Consider the following 11,321-nt stretch of genomic DNA (forward strand, 5'->3'; position numbering starts at 1 on the left):
TTTTCCACATTTGATGAACACATGTAACAAGAATGGCCAATCACCAGTTGTTCTTGCATTTGAATTGCAATCTGTGGCTGTGCTTAATTTAATCGGACATTTGGTAAAGTGATTTCAACTATTCTTGAAGGTGAGAAATGATTGTCTGATACGAATGGAGGGTTTTAAACAGTTTGTGTCTTATATGTTGAAAGAGACAAATTGTGCATTCAGTTCTTATTATGTTAAAAAAACGTTTCTTAGTAATACATTGAATGTTATGGAGAAATATCCTAATAAGAAAATGGTCCAATATTGGGCAAGGTATAACCAGTTACTGCATTACAATTTAACATATTATTAGTTCTAATAATTTTAGTAAATTGTCCAGAATATATTTGAAAGATGTTGATATTTCTGAGATTCAAGTGGAAAAATTTCACACTGTGTTTATGAACACAATTCATGAATTTTCCACTGATGAGTTCATCCAAGTTGAATGTATTACTTTGTTCTTAAAGATTTTCTTCTACAGTGACAGATTGGAAAATTATAAGTCCCATTTGATAGATGCTTTTAATTCTGTGTTAGAACAAGTGAGTATACATAGGTTAAAAAAACTACTGTTTGATTTTGAATTTAATTGCTTTTAGATTGTTCTATATCCTCAAGTAGTGCATATTTTAGAAAACTTTCACAAACCACAACTACCTCAATGGAAATGTGAGTTATTATCAAGCCATGCATTATCTGTGATTGACGTACATGTTGATGTTTCTGCTGTTCAACTTTATGCACTGTATGAATTAGCTTTACTCTGAGAACAACAATAACAATCAAATAATGTTTTAGACATTTAATTTATTTTTGTGTGAATAACTGGATGGTACCAGATGCTAATATGATCACCCTACAAGCTCGATTACAGATTGTTTTATCTGCATTTGGCGATAATTCTATTGTATTAGAAATATGTGCGACGTTGTTCGTAAAATATTTTCTCGAAAATCTTGAAATTGTAAGTATTTAAATCAGAGAAATTAGGTGGTATTAGTCAAAAGATTCTACAGGTACCTGAAGATGTTGATAAAATAGGAAGCACATTAGAATCCGAATTCATTGGATGGGAAATTTCAGACTTTATGAAGAAGAAACTTAAGTCTAAAATAGAAAAAAACCTAAATGATTACTGAAAAGATGATGGAAAGTTTATAAAATGTAAGTATTTTTTAACAATGATACAGAATATTATTGATTTTTGGTGATTACATATATATTTCAAATAATTCAAACAACTAAATAATGCCACAACCAAATATTACCCTGCATAGTAGTATACCCTGTACATATTTAGTTATCATAATTGTCCAGCTCAGAATCGCTGTAATCGTTATTTCGACAAAGCAATCGCTTCTTAATTTGATCCTTGAAGTCATTTTTTACGGTGTTTTTGATGCCCCATTTTGACAAAAGCTCTAGTATTATTTTATCAATAACCTGCAGCTGTTTACTTTTGTTTTCTGTGTTTTGTATTTTGATTAAATGTTCCGAAGTTATATAAATCGTAATAAAAACTTTCGCACATAACCAAATTGTAGCTGTATCAGTTTTCTTTGATAAAATTTGTTCTATTGTTTGCTGAACTGAATTAGATGTCTTAGGACCATATACCAAACATAATAACTTGCTAAAATAAAGATAATTAGTAATAATCTTTAGTTTCATACCAAAATAAATATATACCTTTTTGGAATTTTACCCCAAAAATTTTCTTTTATGTCACCTTGACCATTACCGGATTTTAATAAAAGAAGTATGACGTCAGAAATATGTTCTTGGAACTCTTTTAATTCTTGGATTTGCATATTAATCAACAGTGATTTTATTATTTTCTCAATGATGTTCCCTTGTTCAGTTGTATTTTGCTCCCTTCGAATTTCCTCAAAATGTTCTTTGGTTATATAGAGCGAAACAAAAACTTCTGCACATAAATTAAGCATGTCCTTTTTTTCAGATAGGATCACTGGTATTGTTTCCCGAACTAAGTCAGATATATTTGGACCATATTTATGACATCGGTGAAGTAATTTGCTAAAATAAATATAATTATTACTAATTTCTCAATATATTTACAGTTAGTATAAGTTACAGTGCGTAAATTGGAGAGTTAAGATTACGCGAATCTTCGGGATTATCATTCAAAAAATATTGCATTACGTCGTATGCATGACTCTGCAATAGTTTATATCCACTTAGTCCAATACCAAATTTAAAGACTTTAAATAATTCAAGAAGAGTGTCAAAGATATATGACACCACGGGTTTATTATGAACCTGAAAGCAATGACTTTTTAAAAAACAAATCATTAATTCGCAATACTATTAGAAGGTAGTTTTTGTATAACGACGCTGGTCTCTAGTGAGGAACAAAAAATTTATATATAAGAAACATTTGGCGTAATCAAAAAACGAATGCAAACAAATCCAAAGTAAGTGAATAGCAAAGTTGCAAACAATGTGACTGCATTTTGTTGTTACCAAGAGTTAAGCCAAGTTAATTATAGCGAATACTTACGACTTCTGATATAGATGTAAATGCTTCTTTAATCATAATTTTACACGTTTCATACTTGTTGAAGGTTTGCACTAATATTCCAAGGCATTCCACAATAATAGGGTTTTCCTCAGATTTCGAAACAATTAAATTCTTCACCATACCAAATATTTTCAAAGCATCGTCTTCGTTTTCCCCTGAACTTCTTTTAAAATATAGTCGATTTATGAATCTCCTACAACAGTAATCAATCAGTAAATTTTCATTTAATTTGTCAAGTATTCATACATTGTAAAATACAAAACAATATTGTCTTCGCTATGATCCTTAATTGCATTTAAGGATTGTGTTAATGCACATCTGGTTGCAGCCCACTCATAATACACTGCTTTATAAAAAACAGCTTTTAACGGCTCAGAACGTAAGCGATAATCACGTATAATCTGGAATAATATAGTTATTTATCGGTTATTGTTACAAAAATTTATACAAAACCCTCACAAGCCTAAATGTTGTTTCAATTACTTCATCATTTCCTTGTTGAAATGCAATATCTATAGGAGTTTCTTTATTGTCATCACATACCATCGTTAAATGTGGGAACTTTTCATAAATTGTTTGAATCATTTCTGGAGTGTTGCTGTCCATCGCTAGGTGTAAACTGTTTTTGCCATCTGTAAATCGACTTGTAGACAAGATTTCCAATTGATTTTGTAAAAACGTGTTTAATTGAATAACATCGCCGTTTGCGATAATCTCAGATAAAAGAGAGGGTCCTTCTTGGGTGTTCTTAGTTTCGTTATCAAAACCATCAATCCGCGAATTAGAACTTGTATTATCTTTGTGTCGTGTCAACAATTCTACTAACATATCAACAGGATCAACATTACTCTTCGATTGTCTTTTCGTTTGAATTGGTTGCACGTTTAATTGCTGTTTAAACTCTTCTAGTATATATTCCATCTTATTATCAGCAACATTAAAATTTACTGATTTTAATTTAACACCAATTTCATTAATCATCTTGGATTGATACTTGTGTTCTTCGTCACAAGTAAAGATAGTTATGAATAATTTTATGTATTCATTAATAATTGGTTTTTCCTTAAGATAGTTAATCAATCCATGCATTACTAAATCAATCAATTTTACCACAATTTTATTATTTTTATAAACAAATTTTTCTGAGATATACCTTGTTGTCAATGAACTAAAATTGAAAATTAATTGATATAAAGGAATGTTATAAGAAATAAACTACACTACATACATTGCCCAAAATTGTACTACATTCTCAGAATTATTTTCCAGCGCTTGTACTGCCTTCTTCAAAATGCAGTCGAGTTTTGGCCACTCGCGCAAAGTTTTAAAGGCAGCTTTGAAATTTTCAGGTCGTGTGGAGACATTACTTATGATCTAAAATAACCAATTTTAGTTAAATGTAAATCCTGAAGGGCATTATTAGCATAAAATTGTTCCAAAGTGTTTGCCACATTTTAAATCAAAATAAAGTGTAATAATAATGGATTTTGCATAAACTACCATTACCAAGGAGGTCGTAACAATATAATTTACTTTCAAAATAAAATCTACGCGGAAAATGATGTATAAAAAATATGTATGTACACTTATCAAAACTTACCAAATCTATTACTTTCTCAAGGTAAATTCTAATACGAAGAGGGAAGTCTTCTCCTCCTTCTTCATCATAATAATTATATGGATTTAATAAATACGGAGCCCTTATGTCATCCATATTCTTTGTCACGTCCTTGTCCGTTTTCATAATAGCAAGATGGAAGCATTTTGGGTTTTTCTTGAAACAGTATACAACAAGTAAATTCTTTTCGTCCACACATACTTTCACATTATTAATATCCGTGGAAGCAATAATTTTCCACACCTCAGGTTGTTCTGCATCATACTGCTCACCGAGTAATGTTTGAATGCATTTTTCCGCTTTATTGGTAGTATCAGTGATAAGTTCCATTTGCTGAATATCTGTGTCTTCCAATGGATGACTCAAAAAAGGAGAAGCTGTTTGATCGCTGTTAACACCATTTAAATTTATGCCAATTCTGTTTAAATATTCCATCACATTTGAAGCATTGTGTTTTGTAGCAATATCAAAATAAGAATTACCACATCTATCTTGATGAGTATCAAGCAATTCGTAATAAAATATATTTGTTATTATTTCGAATGGCAATGTGTTATCACAACAAATTCCATAATAACATAAATCCCACCAATTACTTTTTGGGATTTCACTTGGTATCAATTTCGTCGATACTAGTGCCATTAGTTGTTCAATATTATTAATATCAAATTTTTTTAGTTCAAATGCTGTTTCTGTAGAAGTATTCTGTACACATCCATTTTCTAGCAAAAAACTACAAATTTTAATTTCAAAAATACGCTTAATAATATTATAGTTGCCGATAACTGAAGCAATTTCATCAATTGAAAATCCTATTTCATAATTTTCGAATAATAATTTGGGGTTTCTCTCAAATATAAATTCAAATACTTTCAAATTATCATCAGTTACATTTTGTGCAGCTAATTGTAGCTCATTATATTCTGTATAATTCTTTGAATTTATCCAATCTTGGTCCAGTTCGTCAGTTATTTCCATTACTTCATGCAACTTGCCTTGAATTATAATTTTAGACAACTTATTCCATTCCTGCATCTTTTCAATTATCATGTTAGTTCTGTTCCTTCTTTCATCAATAGACAATATTTTAGCTTCCTCTCTATAGTTGTCGTTGGCATTTGGTTCAATTAAAAGTTCTGCAGTCTTCCTGACTGCTTCTTCTTCATTAATATTCAACAATTCTACTATCGCATCACCATGAGCCAGATGATTTCTCAATGATCTTCCGGTAAGAAATTGATGTTCGTCTTTATACCAATTATAATTGGGCGTTAAGTTGTTTTGTACTTCACTTATATAATTCAATGCTATTAAAAGCAACATTTCAATTTCTTTCATATTATTAGTTTTCAAACTTGCTTTCAGCATATCAATGCAATTCTCATAACTTGTTTGACTTTTTCTTTTTCCTTTTTTTCCATATTTTTCACAAATATCTTCCAACTCCCAAAGTTGAGTGTTTAACTCTTTTTCACTTGGTTCAGGTTCCATCTCCCAGATAGGTTGTACGAAATCATATAAATACGAAACAATTTGGCGCTTTAATGTACTCAAATCAATTTTAACATGTTGTTTGGTAAACCAAAACGGCAGTTCCAACGTATCCAAATCAATATCATTTAGCTTCTTTAACTGATCACATATTGAATCAACAATTCCGCCTCTGTACCCGTTCACGCCCCAATTGAATAAAATGCTTCGCAGGTTCTTTAGAATACTGCGTACTAAACCTTCAATTTCTTTTATTTCAGGGACACTGATTAAATGGCAAATTTTATCTCTTAGTTTACTGGTTCTATCCAGAAAATAGGTAGTTAATTCTGTTCCTACTTGTTCAACTGATTTGTTCAGTTTTGTTAACCAATCAACAATAGCTTTATTTCCAACATTTTCTTTAGTAATTCGCTCTCTTAAATCAGATGAAAAATTTGCAGATCCTACGGTGTTTTTGAAACCTTCACCAACCACTTGTAAAATCCTTAAACCACTAAGTGTTCCAGCATCCTTCGTAAATAAATATTTGGACATCCTTTCGAGAATGTAAATAGTTCGAATAATATAATAATTCTGATCTAAATGTTTCAAAACATTTTCATTGTTTGGATTGCATTCATTTTCTCCTGATGCAATATTGTCAATGAAACTTTTCATCAACCCAATATATTGCATTAAATTTGATTTTGATATATATGTTAATTGTAACATATGCATTTTTTCATTTGATGTAAAGTATTTTATGTATTGTTGCATATAAATCACTAATTCACCCCATGGAAATTCATCTTTATACGTTTTTTGGAAATCATTTATATAAAATATAACTTCTTTAAGGCGAAACAATAAAATATTATCTGTTGGACGTTTCGAATATTCCAAAATTTTGTTTATCTGTTCCATAAAATACGGTAGTGATTCAGGAGGTTTGAGGTTGAATAAAATATCTTTTAATAATTTAGTTATTTTGCCACTCATTTCATCAATTTCGTTTTGAAGTTTTGGGTCTTGTGCTTTTGTTTTTGGTTGTGTTTGGTGTTTTTTCAATGCATTTGAAACTAATTTCACTTTTAAATCATGATCATATTTATTCAAAATTGTTTTAATTTCATCTTTCTTAATATCGGATTTAGTCTCGATAGAACTATTAATTGCGGTTTGTATTGCAGTAATTAATTCATCGATTTTTTCCTTAAATTAATATTTTTAATTTTAATTATGATTAAATAACGAGTTTAATTTAAAACATACCTCATCCATTGTTTCGTAGTTAATATGTTAAATGCTGCTAACTATGAACTTCATTCGCGTGACTTCACTTACAACTGAACTTGGAAATGTAGCAAATTGCAGTTGTTTTATAATATGGTGTAATCAGGAGGCGTTATATGCCACATCCGTTCCCGCCGGGGCTATATAAGGAGAGCTTTGAATCAAATCTAGCGGCTGAGCTGGACACAGAACAGATATTTTTGATAAACAAAACCGCAAACTGCGAATGGCACCTATCTTAATATTTATAGAAGTGCTTAGTGTGTTTATTTATAAGCGTAATAAGATAAGGATTTTTATTTTTACAGGTGTCTATGATCTAAAATGATTTCACACTTTCATTTCTTAGAAACCTGTATTTTTTGGGTTTTATCTTTTTTATTGTGCTGCAGTGCAAATGCAATACGTGTGTAACTATTTCACTTTCTGAGTTAAATGATAATAACATGGAAATTTGGGCTATCTGTCAACAATGAACATTTGGTTATGGTTTGAATTTAAAATAACGGATTTCGGTGTAGTTTTGGTTTCGCCATTCAGCTGAACTAAGTAAAAAACGAGATTAATTGTTATTGCCAACATCTGTGCTTGTCTTTAATTCTCTGTTACCATACCACAATTCCTTATTTTTCTAATGTTTACTACCTCTATTACACTTATTGTAAAATTTTGAAATAGATATTTGATTGAATGTAATTGAATTGCTAAGGCATGAATATTGATAAGGATCAGTGCATTAAAGTTGTACGTTTTAAATTTATAATTGGATATTGAAGTGTTGGTTTCGATTCAGATTTCGGTCGAAATGGAAATCAAGGCCAAATTTCGATTTGGATGAAATCAAGATTAATTTTGTTATCGCATATATGAGAAATTATCTTGCTGTTTTAAGTTAAACGACGTTTTAAAACAATATTCAAGTGATGAAATTCCAGAGAATCACTCACAATTTAGTTTATTTGTGTTAACGCTTAGGTACATTCTCATGTACAGTGTAAATAAATCAATTTTAAAGAATTATAATGATAATAATGTTGGCAAATAATTGAGGGTTCTTATCTTGTTTTCAAATCAAGGTGCTATTGAAAAGATGATTTCTATTTGGGAAACAGAAATTTGATTAAAACTTATATACAATACTACAACTACAATACAATAAATTTTGTTACTTAGTATTTTAAGATTATTTGCCAAATATAAAATTTAATGAATATTTTTTGTGTCAGTTTTAACAGTTGTAGTGATCCAGCTCTCAGGGATGAAATAATGGAGCTTAGTCTTTAACCACTCCCATATGAATTTTAGTTTCGGTGGCTCATCTTGCACTTGAACTCGTCGCTTAGCAATATACGAGTACTGTTGCATATCACTTAAACTAATTTCATCGTTTGAGTTCTCGGTATTATCCGATTTTGTTTCGCCCCCGCGTGAATTTGAATCTATCACCGACAAACTGTTTTTGTCATTAAGTACCTCCCCTTGAGCTGTAAAATCGGTATACGCTATTTGACATAATTCATTTTTTATATCTTCCATCGGAATAAGTTGATTTTTTTCGTTTAATGTGATATCATTGTCATATTCAATCGGTAGTTGTGCGGTATTTTTTGTATCTTGCCCTACGTTCATAGCATTTTCTGCAGTTTCTGGGTTTTCTGATTTCTGCTTTTTTGGCATTATTTTTACAGCAGATGGAATTGGTGTTTGAAATATTTTGGTGTGTACGTATTGCATATTCTTAATCTGTTCGTTGTGTCTGCCCTGTTTGAATATTTTGTGTAGTTTATTAATTGTTTTTCCCGAATGTGACAAATTAATCAGGCGTTTGTAGGTTTTCAGAATCTGATTTGAATTGACATGTGTGATATTCTGTGCCTTCGCCAATTTGGCTGCTTCGGTAATTTGACGTTTCTCTTCGATGTATTCTTTTTTTAGTGACTCGTAGCGATCCACTATGCTGCTCTCCAATGAATCTTTTCTCTTCGCACTAAAAGCAATGCATAATTTGGTTATAATAATTAACAGGCTCTGTACGTCTTAATGAGTATGTATGATAGTAGGTTCTTACTTCTGAATTAAAACATTTAAATAATCTTCATAAGCATCATTAATTGGACATATAGAATTGTTACATAGAAAGAATGAAAAGGTTGCTAATGCCGTGGTAATTTCTTTGTGTTCGTTCATGTACTCTGCTTTACGCTTTTCCAACAAACAGATTTGATTACGTTGCGCTTTAATTACGTCCTCTTGAGTGGCAAGCTTCCACACTACCGTTTCATTTTTAATCTTTGTCTCGACAGTTGTTGTTTCATAATAGACATGCATGTGCAATGAGTAATGGCATCCACATTCCTTGCAGTTGTTGCCATTCATTGCTGCACATCCCATCAATATTGGATCACCTATTATGTCCGCTGAAACTCCTTCTAAATAACAGGGATTGTGGCATCTTTCCTTGTAATGTTTTTTTTTAATGTCTCCCACCTTAAAAAATAATATTTATTGCATATACTCGAAGCTCTATGGGGGATTTTTTTTTTGTAAGTCATATGAGCTCCTACCATATAGATCTCTGAACATTTGAGTGCAGTACAAACTGTTACAGCTTGTTCTAGGTTCTTGACATCCAAACTTACAAAGGGTATGTACAATTTTTGTTTGAGTTCTTCTGCTGTAATGTTTTCCTTTTTAATCTTTTCAATATGAACCTGGAGTGCGTGGACGTTGTCTTCCGTTAGATCGCTAAGATCGGCCAATGGTTTGGCCAATTCTAAGATCAATTGACGCGCACAGTTAACCGAAACAGTCTGTTGAACATCATGCGGTGGCAACGATGGATGTTTTTCATCTCCCACGATATACTTTATAAGGTCCCAGGTCGAATTGTATGAGACTTCCCAACTTTTCTCATGTTGTTCCGGGTTCAGCATTTGAAGACCCTGCTGTCTTGCAATAAGATATTTAAATCCTTCATTCTCAAAGAAAAAACAGTTTCTATGATCAGTTGTTTTGTAGCGCAGTGGTATAGTCACACCTTCCTTTTTGGCTATTTCGTCTAAAAGCTTTTTCAAACAGTTAATCGTTTCCGGTGCACGATAATCAGTACTGCGCGTGCGTGTAAAGAGAAATATGATATTGTTGGCAGCAGATCGATTTAATCGTGATAAGAGCTCAGCGAGACAATATCTAAATACGGCTGTAATCGCTGTTACATCTGGCTTCATCAGAAAGCAAATAGCGTGCAGATTTGACAACTGTCCAATATAATCAAGAATATTCTGGAAATTGTCACGATCCTTAATAATTGCACCTTGTGTATCGTTTATTCCGGGTGTGTCTATGATACGGATCAGTTTTGTTTCAAAAGGAAAAAACATAAGACTTAGTACCTGTAAAATATATTATAATAGAACATTATTTTTTTATGACTTGTATAATAATACGTTGAGTCGACGATCTTCCCAATTGATCGTTCTCATTATCGTCTTTTTTGAAATGCACTTCCTGTGTATCACCATCCTCCGTAGTGATACTAAACTTTGCCGGAATGATACATGTCAGCTCGGGATGGTTTATTGCATCTTTTAGAGATGGAAAATGTAAATAATTGACGAATGAATTGATGAATGTTGACTTTCCAGTGCTTGTTTCTCCAAGAAGCAGAATATTTATGTATTTCTGTAATAGTTAGTTCCAATAATTTATTTAAGCGCGCAAAAGTGCCACTTTTTGTTTGGATTTTCTGACCCAAAAAATGGTACTTTAGTCACGTACAGCCTTTTTTAGTGACGTAGAGAACTTGCGCCTACAGATTTGTCCGCAGTACAAGGCCACCTAGGACACCGCGCGCCGAAAATCAAACCCACTCCCCTTATTAATAACTTGCATTTTCTAGTAATGTCCGAGCAAATTATGAAAATTTAAAATACAAAAGTTCAAATACAGAAACGTAAAGTGGAAATAAAGTGAAAGTAGAAAAAATAACGTAAGCATCACGTTGCCAACCGTTTTTAAACGTCGGTAATTAATACTATATATAATAGTATACAGTGGAATCCCGGTAATCCGACAATTACTTAGCAGGGCAGTGTCGGATGGGCAAAGTTGTTGGATTATGGAAAAGTGCCTAAGACCCCTTACAGTCCGGAATTTTTTACAAAAAAATACCTTGTAATCCGACAAATTACAAATCCTAAAGTACAAACATATAGCGTATAACTATGTCGGATTACAAGATGTGCCGGATCAAGCCGGGTCCCGATTACCGGGATTCCACTGTATTAAGTAACAAGTGGCTAAACGAGGGCATTACAGACGAGATTTGATTGAGCGAGCAGTCAATCAATTGAGTCATTAACA

The 11,321-nt window shown here is 31.8% G+C and overlaps 3 protein-coding genes across 6 annotated transcripts; 1 reads left to right on the forward strand and 2 right to left on the reverse strand.

The window, feature by feature from the left end:
- The first annotated feature begins 134 nt into the window (after positions 1 to 134).
- LOC135802660 (uncharacterized) lies at positions 135 to 2,242 on the forward strand. Of its 3 annotated transcripts, none has more exons than XR_010550595.1 (6): positions 135 to 303; positions 359 to 575; positions 633 to 702; positions 832 to 997; positions 1,050 to 2,057; positions 2,115 to 2,242. XR_010550595.1 is itself a non-coding variant. In XM_065316274.1 (6 exons), exons 1-5 carry the CDS (start codon positions 155 to 157, stop codon positions 1,170 to 1,172), a joined length of 801 nt encoding a protein of 266 aa, XP_065172346.1. In that variant the 5' UTR covers positions 135 to 154; the 3' UTR covers positions 1,173 to 1,197; positions 1,994 to 2,095. The 3 variants fall into 3 exon arrangements, 2 of the variants coding, with proteins under 2 accessions (XP_065172346.1, XP_065172347.1); XM_065316274.1 differs by lacking the exon at positions 2,115 to 2,242 and having other exon boundaries at positions 633 to 778; positions 1,050 to 1,197; positions 1,994 to 2,095; XM_065316275.1 differs by lacking the exon at positions 2,115 to 2,242 and adding an exon at positions 763 to 778 and having other exon boundaries at positions 1,050 to 1,571.
- LOC135802659 (uncharacterized) lies at positions 1,166 to 7,769 on the reverse strand. Of its 2 annotated transcripts, XM_065316272.1 has the most exons (9): positions 6,939 to 7,769; positions 4,176 to 6,878; positions 3,804 to 3,949; positions 3,035 to 3,743; positions 2,822 to 2,976; positions 2,555 to 2,768; positions 2,129 to 2,313; positions 1,723 to 2,070; positions 1,166 to 1,666 (listed from the first exon to the last, which is right to left on the reverse strand). In XM_065316272.1, exons 1-9 carry the CDS (start codon positions 6,945 to 6,947, stop codon positions 1,330 to 1,332), a joined length of 4,806 nt encoding a protein of 1,601 aa, XP_065172344.1. In that variant the 5' UTR covers positions 6,948 to 7,769; the 3' UTR covers positions 1,166 to 1,329. The 2 variants fall into 2 exon arrangements, with proteins under 2 accessions (XP_065172344.1, XP_065172345.1); XM_065316273.1 differs by lacking the exons at positions 1,166 to 1,666; positions 2,129 to 2,313 and having other exon boundaries at positions 1,934 to 2,070.
- A 129-nt stretch (positions 7,770 to 7,898) lies between these two features.
- LOC135802685 (uncharacterized) lies at positions 7,899 to 10,441 on the reverse strand. The gene is made up of 4 exons (XM_065316302.1): positions 10,406 to 10,441; positions 9,524 to 10,351; positions 9,028 to 9,446; positions 7,899 to 8,946 (listed from the first exon to the last, which is right to left on the reverse strand). Exons 1-4 carry the CDS (start codon positions 10,439 to 10,441, stop codon positions 8,163 to 8,165), a joined length of 2,067 nt encoding a protein of 688 aa, XP_065172374.1. The 3' UTR covers positions 7,899 to 8,162.
- Between the last annotated feature and the right edge of the window lie 880 nt (positions 10,442 to 11,321).

This window comes from Atheta coriaria, unplaced genomic scaffold, assembly GCF_025399875.1.
Source record: "Atheta coriaria isolate IRGN ID8LTWV9N9 unplaced genomic scaffold, Caltech_Dcor_3.1 hic_scaffold_44_pilon, whole genome shotgun sequence".
Classification (NCBI taxonomy): Eukaryota; Metazoa; Arthropoda; class Insecta; order Coleoptera; family Staphylinidae; genus Dalotia; species Dalotia coriaria.

Bases quoted from the DNA above. Each gene is read 5' to 3' on its own strand.
- LOC135802660 (XM_065316274.1), top strand. From the start codon at position 155: ATGGAGGGTTTTAAACAGTTTGTGTCTTATATGTTGAAAGAGACAAAT. The intron at 576-632 runs GTGAGTATACAT...AATTGCTTTTAG, and splicing joins TTAATTCTGTGTTAGAACAA to ATTGTTCTATATCCTCAAGT. The intron at 779-831 runs GTATGAATTAGC...ATAATGTTTTAG, and splicing joins GCTGTTCAACTTTATGCACT to ACATTTAATTTATTTTTGTG.
- LOC135802659 (XM_065316272.1), bottom strand. The intron at 3,744-3,803 runs GTATGTAGTGTA...TTTCAATTTTAG, and splicing joins GTAGTACAATTTTGGGCAAT to TTCATTGACAACAAGGTATA. The intron at 2,977-3,034 runs GTGAGGGTTTTG...ATATTATTCCAG, and splicing joins TTGAAACAACATTTAGGCTT to ATTATACGTGATTATCGCTT.
- LOC135802685 (XM_065316302.1), bottom strand. From the start codon at position 10,441: ATGAGAACGATCAATTGGGAAGATCGTCGACTCAAC. The intron at 9,447-9,523 runs GTAGGAGCTCAT...TTATTTTTTAAG, and splicing joins AATGTTCAGAGATCTATATG to GTGGGAGACATTAAAAAAAA. The intron at 8,947-9,027 runs GTAAGAACCTAC...CATTGCTTTTAG, and splicing joins TTAAATGTTTTAATTCAGAA to TGCGAAGAGAAAAGATTCAT.